General features: G+C 37.3%; 2 protein-coding genes across 2 annotated transcripts; both read right to left on the reverse strand.

The window, feature by feature from the left end:
• Window positions 1-6655: 6655 nt before the first annotated feature.
• LOC110860792 (zinc finger protein 34) lies at window positions 6656-10900 on the reverse strand. The gene is made up of 6 exons (XM_022109901.2): window positions 10428-10900; window positions 10025-10056; window positions 8426-8588; window positions 8323-8349; window positions 7474-7671; window positions 6656-7059 (listed from the first exon to the last, which is right to left on the reverse strand). Exons 1-6 carry the CDS (start codon window positions 10637-10639, stop codon window positions 6924-6926), a joined length of 768 nt encoding a protein of 255 aa, XP_021965593.1. The 5' UTR covers window positions 10640-10900; the 3' UTR covers window positions 6656-6923.
• An 840-nt stretch (window positions 10901-11740) lies between these two features.
• LOC118439354 lies at window positions 11741-13229 on the reverse strand. The gene is made up of 3 exons (XM_035860607.1): window positions 12873-13229; window positions 12667-12787; window positions 11741-12296 (listed from the first exon to the last, which is right to left on the reverse strand). Exons 1-3 carry the CDS (start codon window positions 12897-12899, stop codon window positions 12037-12039), a joined length of 408 nt encoding a protein of 135 aa, XP_035716500.1. The 5' UTR covers window positions 12900-13229; the 3' UTR covers window positions 11741-12036.
• Between the last annotated feature and the right edge of the window lie 189 nt (window positions 13230-13418).

The raw sequence follows: 13418 nt of genomic DNA on the forward strand, positions 1-13418 counted from the left end.
CTTGCTTCATGTCGTCCTGCTCAGTAATAAGAATACATACCTATGTTTATTTATTCACTACCAGCTTGAGGATGAAACTAGCAGTGATCAAAATTACTGCTACCGAGTTTCAATTATGTCCTAATTATTATTTAGATCGAAAAATGTACGTTGTGGATGGATGTGCATAATTTGCAGGTAAATTGTCCTGAATTACAAACTTCCCGTCATTTAATTCCATTTTACAAACTCCAGTTTCAAAGTGACTTAAGCTCAATAACTTTGGTAGCTCAACAACAAACTCCCATATTTAATTACGGTTTTTAAATGAATACCATTTAATTCTCAATGTATGTAACAACTTACCCTTGAGAGGTAGTGGGTCACACAAATTTCAAAGTCAATCGAATTAAAACCTAGGGCAAGGCAGACATCGTTTTTGAAATTGCTACTTACAAAAAATATTTTTACTCAATTTACTTGTCCTGACCTGATACTTGTATTTAATTATTTGGTTAATTTCATCATGGGTGTGACCCCACTGGTATGGAGGGCCTTGGATCGTTTCAAGTCATATTTCAGCCTCTTGTGGACACACCCGAATGAGTGGGACGTCACCCAGAAAAAATTGGTTATAACACCAATTTCGACGAAACTTATTTCTTGGATGATTTCTGTATTCGTGTTTCTGAACATGCTAAACATCGTGTCGTTATGTCTCCTTGTGGGGAAGCTGTTTGGATTTGTGCGACTCTCACTGTCCGGAACGTTAGTAGCGTTGGGATGGTGGGTGCCTGCAACGTTCGCCTTCTTCATAGAGGTCTTGGGATGGATATTTGCAGAGAGTGGGGTGAATGCATTCAACTGTATTTCATCGATGGAGCAAAAATTGTGTAAGCAATTTTTCCAGATTATATGGGATTTTTATTGGAGTGTACAGTGTGCACAATAATTATCCGGACACCCCTAAACAGTTTCCATACGTAGAACTCGTAGAAGATCGAAAAAGCAAAACAAGAAAGTTGTGTACTGTTTACATGAGACGAAAATTTCTCAAATGTTTGGTATTTCGTAGTAGAATTTTCAAGCAAATATAAAAAATATTGAAATGTGATCTATATTTATATACGGAGCGATGCTAAAAAGTAGATTTTTTTAGTTTTTCCTCAAAAAACCTCAAAACTTGGATACTGATTAAACGAATATGGATAACCATGAAAAATTGGTTGCCACAAGACATGGTTATGACATGACAACAATATTGTACGTACTTTCTGGAGATTTTTTGAAGAATTATGGTCACAATGAGGTTAAAATCTGTACATCTTTATTTCCCAGGGTCCCATTTGACTCGTCCTTCCCCTCCAACCCCAGACTGGACAGGAATCGCACTAAACAAGCTTATCGACCTACTCTTCGCTCAAGCCATCTTTCTCTACATCTACCTCGTTCTAATCTGCCGCCTCGACCCGTACTACCAATTAGAATCCATCCTTCCAGCCCTAATCTCACTACCCGTCAAATTCCTCCTTCACCTTTTCCGGGTCACGATGTGGATCCCGATTTTTCAAGTTGCCCGGATCTCAGCCTTCATCATTTCCACCGCAACTATAGCCGCATATCTTGCTTTGAGCTGCATTTCAGCCCTTGAAAAGGCCGCTACTTCCAGAAAAACTTGGAAAAACAGTGAGTCCATTGCCACCCACTTGCTCAACTATGCCTCCTGCCAACTAGTTTTCGGGATAGGGTACGATTTCGTAACTCCCGCACTTGCCACGTGTCAATTTACTTGTCTCTGGTTTAGCGTCCTTTTTAATTTTATTTCGCTGAAAACGCATCATTTTTAGTATATCTCGATCTACTTGCATGCTCCCCTGATCGCGGGAATTATTGCAGCCGCGATGGTAATGATGTTACCGTTGTGCACGGACATTTATGAAAATTCTAAGGAAATCCATGCCACGTGGAGGAACGGCATGGTGGGGGTGAAGAATGATGTGAAATATTTGAGGAGAAAGTTGCGTTCGATACAGGTGATCGCGCTTTATGGAGGAATTAATGGTTACAATTTGTACAAGTGTACAAGGTCCATGATATCGGCATACTTTTCCGCAGTGATTAGTTACACGATCACCGCAACGTTATCGATTGATTTGACGAGGAGTTTGAATTATTTGGAGCGATGAATTAGTGGAACTCTGAAATTTAGTGGGATAAATCCAAAATCCGCGATAGAAGAATATCAAGACTATTCATCAGCATGATTCCTTCATATCCTTTGTATTCTTATGGTATTCTATGTAATCGTACTAATTATTTATCTTACAATTCGTATCTTACGACAGTTAAAAGATTCTTTGGACGTTGTATAATTTTGACATAGATCTATGATTTTGACATTGTTATATGATGACGAAAATCGCGTTACAAGGGGATCGCAATTTATGAAGCTTGATCCCTTGGTTTTTACCTCGTAAAGTATTTTACGGTAGCAATCATACGAGCAAATAATGAACACCTTTAATCAATTAGATTAAAATGGATTAGACGCTTAGTGACTTTAGCTATTTATGAAACGCTTTAAACTTACATTAATATGAAGAAAATTACTGAATAAGATAAATATACGATCATAGGATAAATTCAGAAATAACTATGTATATGTAAGTACGGTACATATGTGTGCATATTGCATTAAAATTTTTCGTTTTTTAGCATTCACTTAAATCATTTTTAACTGAAAAATGTAAGTTTCATTTAATTTATTCGAAAATTGGCATATTGTTAATAAATATATGTTTTGAAATATACCATATATTTAGTCTTCGCCACGTGCTGTTCGCTAATCAGAATATCTATACTATGTACTGCCTAACGGATGAGACCATCAGTTATCAAAATTATCCGACATATTTAGTTTCACTTACTAATTATTATTTATCTCTCTAAATGTATGTATGTAACCATGAGTATGATTAGCAGATAAATGGTTCCCCTGGTTATGATGACTGACAAATGCTGTGTATACATATACAGTCCTATAATTTAATTCGATCTTACAACCTTGCGACTTGTGTACATCCCAAGTTACGGGTTTCAAATGCCAATAAATGAATAACATTTAATTCTCCCCGTAACCAAATGTCCTTCACAGTTGGTTTATTGATGCACGCACACAATTGCAAAGTCAATTGAATTAAAACCTACGTCAAGTTAAGTAGATTTCGGTTTTAAAATTTTCTCAAGTATTTTTTAATCAGTTTATTCGTCCTGGCCGTATTTTAAATTTAATTATTTGGTTATTTTCATCATGGGTGTGACCCCACTAATGTAGAAGCCCTTGAATCGTTTCAAGTCCTATTTTAGCCTTCTGTGGACGTGCCCTGTAGATTGGGACGTCGCCCAGAAAAAATTGGTTATCACACCAATTTCGAAGGAACTTATTTCTTGGATGATTTCTGTATTCGTATTCCTGAACATGCTAAACACCGCGTCGTTATGTCTCCTTCTGGGGAAGCTGTTTGGATTTGTGCAGGTCTCATTGCTCGTAACGCTAGGAACGTTGGGGTGGCTGTTGTCTTCAACGTTTGGTTTCCTCCTGGAAGTGTTGGTTTGCAAATTTGATAAAAATGGGACGTATGCATTCAACTGTATTGCCAAGATGGAACGAGAACTGTGTAAGCAAATTTCGCAGATTATGTACAGTCAGTAAAAGAAGTATTCGTAACCCAAGCATAGGGTTCAGGACGGAAGCCCTAACTTTCTCATGCGATCTTCAATGTTCATGAAAATTTGAACAGATACCACTAATCGCATCTAGTTACAGATTCCGTTCTCATTTTAAAGTTAAATTCGCAGGTAGCAACACTGTTGCTCGATTTTCACCGAAAGGTGAATTTTCAACATCAAAAAAGTATTCGTACCCTTGAAATTTATAATTCCTCCTGGTTCCGGTTTGGATAAATTTATTCAAATACTCAATTTTATCATATCGGGCAACTCAATACCTACACACATAAAAAGTTTCGAAAAGTTAACTGATCAGCTTGGCTGGGAAAATGAGATTTTTTACGAAATGTGGCATATCCTTGGGAAATGAGCCCTGGATGTACATAGATAATTCAAAAATCAGAAGTATTATCAGATTCTAGTTACATAATCATCAAGAGACTTGTTGAAACAGAAATTGCTCAAATTCGATGCAGAAATGTGTCATGCAATTAATTTAAGCCTGCACGCCAAGCCCTCCAACATGGGGGAGGAAGTGCAGTATGTCCTTCCAAAAATCGAAAAAAATATTTCGAACATTTTCTTTGTTCTGATGCATGACTCAACTCAAAACCTACCGGTTTTAACCAATAGCACGTTCCGATAATTAAAATCCGGAATCATTTAAGCTGTAGAAGAACTTGTGAAATTAAAAATTTAGTATATCATTTTATTATTTTAGTAGTTGGGCTATATTTGACCCTTTGCATGCACTATGAAGCCTATTCTAGACTAAATTACTTTCATATGAAACAAATAATTTGATTCTGGTCAAATCAGCAAAACACAACTTTCCAAGTCACATACATTCCCTCCCATTGTTTTTGTGTTGTTGGCGTTTGAAATATATTCGTACGTATCATTAAGCTCGGCTTAACTTGTCAGCTACTTTTGATAACCGAAGTTTGTTTTTGGTTAAAACCGGTAGGTTTTGAGTTGAGTCATGCATCAGAACAAAGAAAATGTTCGAAATATTTTTTTCGATTTTTGGAAGGACATACTGCACTTCCTCCCCCATGTTGGAGGGCTTGGCGTGCAGGCTTAAATTAATTACATGACACATTTCTGCATCGAATTTGAGCAATTTCTGTTTCAACAAGTCTCTTGATGATTATGTAACTAGAATCTGATAATACTTCTGATTTTTGAATTATCTATGTACATCCGGGGCTCATTTCCCAAGGATATGCCACATTTCGTAAAAAATCTCATTTTCCCAGCCAAGCTGATCAGTTAACTTTTCGAAACTTTTTATGTGTGTAGGTATTGAGTTGCCCGATATGATAAAATTGAGTATTTGAATAAATTTATCCAAACCGGAACCAGGAGGAATTATAAATTTCAAGGGTACGAATACTTTTTTGATGTTGAAAATTCACCTTTCGGTGAAAATCGAGCAACAGTGTTGCTACCTGCGAATTTAACTTTAAAATGAGAACGGAATCTGTAACTAGATGCGATTAGTGGTATCTGTTCAAATTTTCATGAACATTGAAGATCGCATGAGAAAGTTAGGGCTTCCGTCCTGAACCCTATGCTTGGGTTACGAATACTTCTTTTATTGACTGTATGTATATCGATTTCAACTTTGGAATGTAGCGTTCTCTCGATATCAAACCCTTAGTATTGCAAGCGATTAATTGTAGTAAACGAGCCTGTATTTAGTAAACGAGCCTGTATTTAGTAAACGTTTCTTTGTACTAAAATTTGGATAATTTTCAGCCTCAAATTTCCCTCGACCCTCCCCCCATCCCCAGACTGGAAAGGAATCGCTCGAAACAAACTTATCGACCTGATCATTGCTCAGGGCTTCATTCTCTACATCTGCGTCGTTCTAATCTACCGCCTCGACCCGTACTACCAATTAGAATCCATCCTCCCCGATCCAGTCTCACTACCCGTCAAATTCCTCCTTCACCTTTTCCGGGTCACGATGTGGATCCCGATTTCTCAAGTCGCCCGGATCTCCGTCTTCATAGTTTCGACCACAATTATAGCCACACATCTCGCGCTAGGCTGCATTTCCGCTCTGGATAAGGCCGCCAGTTCGCGGGAAACTTGGAAAAATAGGGCCTCCATTGACACCCATTTGCTCAACTATGCCTCCTGCCAACTAGTTTTCGGAATAGGGTACGATTTCGTAACCCTCGCGATTGCCACGGGTCAATTTACTTGTCCCTGGTTTAGCGTCGTTTTTAATTTTATTTCGCTTAAAATGTACCCTTTCGTGGATACCTCGATCTATGTGTACGCTCCACTGATTGCGGGAATTGTTTTGGTCGGGATGGAAATTATGGTACCGTTGTGCACTAAGATTTATCAAGATTGTAAGGAAATCCATGCCACGTGGAGGAGGGGAATGGTGGGGGTGAAGAATGATGCGAAGTATTTAAGGAAAAAGTTACGCTCGATACAGGTGATCGCGCTTTACGGGGGAATTAATAGTTATAATTTTTACAAGTGTAAGAAGTCGACGAAATCGACGTATTTTGGGGCAGTGATAGATTACACGATGACTGCGACATTATCGATTGATACGAAGAGTTTGCATTTTTAGGATGGTTTTTGAAACTGGGATATGATTCTTTAAAAACTTGAGGAAAATGAATATGAGAATATGTAATATTTGAATTTTATAAAAGCATGAAGAAGCCATGGACATATGTACATACTTATTAACGCTTTGTAAAACCTGTAAATTTATCAATGTAAATATTCCCAAGGAAAGTTACATAGTTTACAAATTATTCTAAACTTACTCAGATCAAATAAAACGTCCATTTGTTTTATAAAAGTTTGTAAAATTATTTTGCAAAATTTATGAATGTTGCAAAGTTGCAGAGGGTTGTATAAGTTCCCAGGATACAATTGTACATGTATGTAACATATTTGTACATATAACACAAAATTTCAGCTTATCAGGTGCATACATGTAAATATTTATTAATTTGCTAAGTACAGTAATTAGCAGAACAAAGCATCAATAATGATTTACAAAAATATGTAAGAAACGTTACATATGTACTTAAGTTACATATTATTGGATAAGTAAAAAATAAAAAATAGCTGCGTGACTCGTAAAATTTTCGGCTCGGTTAGAAATTCGGGTTTTGCTTTGACATATTTCTTAAGACTAAACGACTAACTTGATTGGGAATGTTAAATACACTTTATCATTACGAAGTGAACAATGGCCAAACTAAGCTCGAACTCATTGGAACTTCACCCGGCTCCAAAACATATTGCGTAGTTCCGATCCACTCAGGCTGATTGTGCGTCGATGCAGTTAGTGGTTTGGGACAGGGTCCACCACTAAATAAAAATAGAAAAAACAATGTCATGTAATAATGTTACCATTTTGAAAAGTAAATGCACCCTAAATTCGATATTAAGCAAACCATACTAAAAATCCAGTCAGTTTTTCAACAAAGTTTTCTGTAATTTTTTAAGTCTGTGATACGCTATTTCACTAATTTTCATGCAATAAAATAGCGATTAAGAAAAACTAAAGCCAGTGTAACGTTAACTTGATAAACAGTAAAGTTTGAATTTAGTATGAGTTACTTAATATCGAGTGGATTTACTTTCCAAAATGGTAACATTATTCTTAAGAGTGTTATTTCTTTATGCCAAATTTGTACGGTTTTGCTAAAAATAGCAAAACCGTATATGTAAATTTAGCATATTTACAAAAGTGAATACTCATATTTAACTTGACAATCTTACATGTAAAGCACTTTCTGCGTCGTCTGAGAATCCGCTACGCTGCTCCCCTCAGGATGGAGAAAATCTTCGAGTTGACCAGTATTTTCGGACCTGGGTACCTCTCCCTGGACGGGGTTGCTCGGTTCCGTAGAAACGTTGGACGTCGTACACATTGATAAAATTGTAGGAACAGCGCATATACCGCGTACGCTTTTGTGGCTGGAATTTACAAAATGCAGTTAAAAAATTTATCAAAATTAGAATATAACGTGTCGCTAAATAAGGAGGGTTTGTTCTCAAACAATCATGAAATTTAAATTATGTTTCATCTTGTGAGCAAAAATATGTTGGTCGGAGGAAGACGAGTGTGCAAAAAATATAGAAGGGCCGGTCAGGGTATTGAACCCCGAACCTCTCGATATCCGATGGAGCGTCTCACTCTTTTCACCACTGCATATGATATTCTCTCACAATCTAAGGATTAAAAAAATCTTGGCGAATATTAATCTCTCCACGACCGTTTTTTTTGCACGAACTGCAAAAAAGTGCAAACCATGAAAAATGCAAAGAGATACAGGGAAAAGGTGTCTGACATTTTGTTGTGCACTTAATTACAGGGATTTTCCGCTTGATGGCGCTTATTTTTTGTAATTTTTGCAGGTCGTTATGTGTGAAAAAACATTTCTGGCAGGCATTTCTTGATTTCTTGCAGATGTTTTTTTCAACTGTAAACGCTTACAAGACCAAATTTTTAAAATTACGAAATTCTAAAATTTCACATCGGTCGAAACCTTGTTTAACGACACGGTAAATTGAAATTATCTATTAGCCATAAGCAACGTTATCATATTAAAATGCCATCAAGCTTACCGTTCTTCGTCATCCAATTTTCCACAGCTAATGAAACAGGCAAAATTAATATTAACCTCTCTACACTAAACAAAGTAGATATTTCATTATGAAATTGTCTCACCAAACGTTCGAATGATTCACTAAATTGAATTCTCTCCAAAAACTGATCCCACAAGTTAAACACGGCTTCGGTTTTGGATGACCTCGTTGCAAATGTATCTTAAACTTACCAAGATTTCGGTAGTTTTTGGTATATTCTCTTAAACACAGGGGACAAATGTAGCCTTGGGCTAGACTTTAGTTAACCGTCGGTCTCCGATAGGGTTAAGTGATACGTCATTTTGTTCGTCTCGGCGAGCTGAACAAGAATATCGAAGCCAGAAGGCGCGGAAATGTCCCGTTCAAAAGTTATGGCGGGACAAAGTTTGAAATTTTTATTGCATTTTTCGATGTTTCAGAGAATTCTACGACTTTGTCTCACTTTGCCCCAAAGCGGGAAATTTTTTGGGGTATATTGAGATTTTAGGGGTAACGTGAGATTTTTAGTTTTTATTGCAGAATATTAAATTTCAATCAATTTCCGACATGGCAGGACATTTTTGGGGTAAGATGAGATTTTCGGGGTAACGTGAGATTGTGGCAAAACGTGGCAAAACGGGGGCCCTCACATGGCTACCGCGAGCGAAGCGAACCTGGAAAATGCGAAAGCGGGAGCCCCGCACTGGTAGTAATTATGTCGAATATTGGGGTATTGTTCGAATTTTAGCGAGCGAAGCGAGCAGGTTAGGTTAGATTGAATACGCGGAAAGTGCTACCTAGGAGAGCTACCTAAAAGTGTTACCTAGAAGAGCTACCTAGTAGAGCTACCTAGAAGAGCTACGTAGAAGAGCTACCTAGAAGTGCTACCTAGAAGTGCTACCTAGAAGAGCTACGTAAAAGTGCTACCTAGAAGAGCTACCTAGAAGTGCTACCTAGAAGAGCTACCTAGAAGAGCTACCTAGAAGTGCTACCTAGAAGAGCTACATAAAAGTGCTACCTAGCAGTGCTACCTAGAAGTGCTACCTAGAAGAGCTACCTAGAAGTGCTACCTAGAAGAGCTACATAAAAGTGCTACCTAGCAGTGCTACCTAGAAGTGCTACCTAGAAGAGCTACGTAAAAGTGCTACCTAGAAGAGCTACCTAGAAGAGCTACCTAGAAGTGCTACCTAGAAGAGCTACGTAAAAGTGCTACCTAGAAGAGCTACCTAGAAGAGCTACCTAGAAGTGCTACCTAGAAGAGCTACCTAGAAGAGCTACCTAGAAGTGCTACCTAGAAGAGCTACCTAGAAGTGCTACCTGGGGTAGCTATCTAGAAGTGCTACCTAGACGTGCTGCCTAGAATTGGGGAATTGGATAGGAAATAACCCCAAAAGTCTCAAAGTACCCCGAAACCCCTCCCGCCGTGCCGTAAAATGATTGTAATTCAATATTCTGGAATAAAAACTAAAAATCTCACCTTACCCCAAAATCTCAATATACCCCAAAAAATTTCCCGCTTTGGGGCAAAGGGAGACAAAGTCGTAGAATTCTCTGAAACGTCCAAAAATGCAATAAAAATTTCAAACTTTGACCCGCCATAACTTTTGAACGGAGCGTTTCCGCGCATTCGGGTTTCGATATTCTTGTTCAGCTCGTCGAACTGAACAAAATGACGTATCACTTAACCCTATCGGAGACCGACGGTTAACTAAATTTTGTGATGTCTGCAGCATCCTGAAAAAAGAGAAAGTAAAATTCGTCAATATTTGGAAACTTTGCAATGTTTAGGAAATAGTAAGTGGCATAAATTCTACAAAACGTAATTCTACATACATAATACAGTTTAATCAAGTTCGCCGTAAACTTTGCAAAAATAAATACGTATGCAAACAAATTAGGAAAACATTTAACCGTTGTAAACTTAAGTAACCTTACAAAACTGATGATAATCTCGAATTGCTTAATGTTCTTGTAGTAAACTTGAATTTTCACAATTTAGACTGTAAGAAGTGTGCAAATTATGCTAAAACTGCGTAAATAAATATTACGCAAACCTCGCAAAAAATCGTCCCCACAATGAAATGCAAATTATGCAATTAACTTACGTCATAATTTTATTCGCTGTTACGAGATCTCCTCCGTCTCTCGAGGTCCAAATTTCTTCATGGAGTTCGACATGATTTATCAGAAGTTCATTGTCCTCAAATTGTTGGGAACAAATGGGACACGTATATCCCAACTTGGGCACATCTAAATTTTGTAAACGGGCCAGTTTTCCACGTTTCTTTCGTTTTATCGGCCCCATTTCTAAGGACATTGTATTTAATAATTTTAAATTTTACAAAATTTTACAACACAGATATCTGTCGTTTATGTATCTATTTCTTTCCTGGAGGGTAAAATCTGACTTCTTGCACCATCAAATATTTGGCGACCAAACTTTAAACTTAAACACAAAATTAATATGATTTTATATTAATTGTAATTGGATCTAATCTAGATAAATTAAGATTTATTTACAATTTTTGCTGCTGAGTTACGTATCTAGCAGCTGACACATTACCACCACCACTGCTAAAAAACATGCAATTCTCTTTTTTGTATTGCATACAACTTTCCTTTTTCATGTAACAGAGTGCGTAGCCGTCACAAATAGAAAACTCGTATCTACAAATTCATGTGCATGGAAAAATGACACCATGCAATAGTAGCAAGTTTCATGAAAATGTTTTCATGCCACTTTGCAATTCGTTTGGATACATTTTCAATATGCTGGTATAGGGTTGCCGGTGAGATGAGTTAATCTCATCTCAACTCACATGAAGATGAGTTTGAGATGAGATGAGAACTCACGTGAGACAGATAAAACTTTGTGAGATGGGATGAGACGAGCTGTGATGAGATGAGTTTTTGTGAGCTAACGAGATCAACTCATTACAAAATATTAGTCATTTTTCTTGGTGTTTTGTGCTAAAATTTTAGCTAGTTTTATGTGAGAAAAGGTGTGTAGTACTAATAAGGGGCCGTCCATAAATTACGTAACGCAAAAATCGCGATTTTCTAGACCCCCCCTCCCCCCCTTTAACATGCGTAACATAGGCACGATATCATTGGAGCCCTAGACCCCCCTCCCCCCTCTTGCGTTACGTAATTTATGGACGGCGCCTAAGATAATGTTCGGATACATCATTAGTTTATAAAATCACTAAGAATTTTAGAACAAATATTACGTACAAAGCGTTAAATGAGCCATCTCATTTCATCATGAGATGAGATTGGACGAGTTACCTATGTAGCATTTTAGTTTCTTACATATGTATAATTTTCATGCATGGGTATGCATATGATTTTAAAATATATTTTTAAATCCAATTTGAAGTTCGAATTTTGGGTAATAAAAACATTTCATTCAGTTTGATTAAACTAAAATCAATTTTTTATTTGCTGAATAGTAAACATTTCGAAATCTGGCATTAATTTCTCGATAGTAACTTTTCCACCGGTTGGTAAATATTATTAAAATTATATCCGTTATTAAAATTTGTTGTGACACATAGATACGACAAATATTTTGTACCGAGCTAAATATTACCAAAGGATATAACCTTCTAACATTGTTTTTATGGTCACAAATGAATGTATGTATACCGCTTGATATTATGTATTTCAATACAAGCTTTTTAAGAGTAAGTAAGTTATTTATATTAAGTACGCTCATTCTGTTTGAATGAAGGACCAATGCTGTCCAACGTTGCCGCAATCCAGCCAAAATAAAATCCCAACCTCTGACCCGTACGAGGTCAAGCATTTATTGCTTCTCTCATGTTTCACGATGTAATATCCACTGTCCGGAATGACGACGAGTTCCCGCTCCACCAAGAAACAAAAGGGCGGGTAGTCGTCGTACATGATCTTATTGACGAGGTGACCTTCTTCCCGGATGAAGGAGTGAATCGTCATCAATTCAACGCCGGCTGTGCAGATTTAATTAAAACACGTGCGTTATGCATAAGTACGTCACAAAATTAGGTTATTCAAAAATTCGCCAATTTTTCAGTTAGATTTCAGAGACAGAAATATACTCTTAGAAATCCAGTATTAAAATAATACCTCGCGGTATTCATATATAGCTCTAACAAAGTGGTATTGATTGTAATACCGTGTAGTAATTGCTCGGTATTAATGTTTTACCATATCGGTAGCAAGTTTTTATGGATCGGTATACATAATTTTAATACGAAGTGGTAGGAAGTTTAAAACCGAGAAATTAATACATGCCTGACTATGCCAGATTTCTAAGAGTATACGAATGTCCAAATATCCAAAATAAAATTAGAAGCTTACTGAAATTGGTAATTGTAGCGGTCCTCTTGTACCGATCTTCGTATGGAGCAGTCAACCCCCAATTTGATCGAACGTCGCCTAGACGTTCACAAACTTTTCCGTTCCCGCTGGGCCGAATGATCTAAAATTAAACACGTGCCAAACTTTATAAGGTAAAAATTTTTGCCAATTCAAAAATTTTACGATTTTTTAAATTTGTTGCTTACTCCACCCCCATCCCCAATATTTTGCATGACGAAAACGTCCCCTTCACCCGGAATGTAGGCAACCACACCCAACCCCTATAAAAACACGATGCATGGAATCAAGATAGAAAAATTCTTCATGATTTAATTTTAGTTTTAAGGAAACTTTATGTACATATGGACCAAATCAAGTGCTTAAATATGGAATAAATTGGATGACTAAATTTATCCTCAAGTGCTGCTTATCAAGCAAAATGGAATGTTCATTCGACGTCCACGTGTGTGACCTTTGCATATTTATGTACATATCAATCAGATAATATATCTGATTGGATTCCGTTTAGTCAAACGCTCCAGTGGCCGCGGAAGTGGTGGGACGGAGGGAGTCCCCACGGGTATTCGAAGTCTGGATAATCTCCCCGGGTCAGTTATTTCAACCTCTCCCTTCCTCATTCTACAATGGTAATGTCCCCAAATGTCCCGACCGATTACGCGGCCACTGAGCAGGACTCAAATACCTCAAGCTGATAAAAGTGTGCACCTAAGCACACGTCCCGTTCTAGGCAT

The sequence above is a fragment of the Folsomia candida genome, unplaced genomic scaffold (genome assembly GCF_002217175.1).
Source record: "Folsomia candida strain VU population unplaced genomic scaffold, ASM221717v1 Fcan01_Sc034, whole genome shotgun sequence".
Taxonomy (NCBI): Eukaryota; Metazoa; Arthropoda; class Collembola; order Entomobryomorpha; family Isotomidae; genus Folsomia; species Folsomia candida.

Bases quoted from the DNA above. Each gene is read 5' to 3' on its own strand.
- LOC118439354 (XM_035860607.1), bottom strand. From the start codon at position 12,899: ATGCAAAATATTGGGGATGGGGGTGGA. The intron at 12,788-12,872 runs GTAAGCAACAAA...GTTTAATTTTAG, and splicing joins ATATTGGGGATGGGGGTGGA to ATCATTCGGCCCAGCGGGAA. The intron at 12,297-12,666 runs GTAAGCTTCTAA...AAATCTGCACAG, and splicing joins CGCTACAATTACCAATTTCA to CCGGCGTTGAATTGATGACG.
- LOC110860792 (XM_022109901.2), bottom strand. From the start codon at position 10,639: ATGTCCTTAGAAATGGGGCCGATAAAACGAAAGAAACGTGGAAAACTG. The intron at 8,350-8,425 runs GTGAGACAATTT...CTGTTTCATTAG, and splicing joins GTGAATCATTCGAACGTTTG to CTGTGGAAAATTGGATGACG. The intron at 7,060-7,473 runs GTAAGATTGTCA...ATTTTTATTTAG, and splicing joins ACGCAGAAAGTGCTTTACAT to TGGTGGACCCTGTCCCAAAC.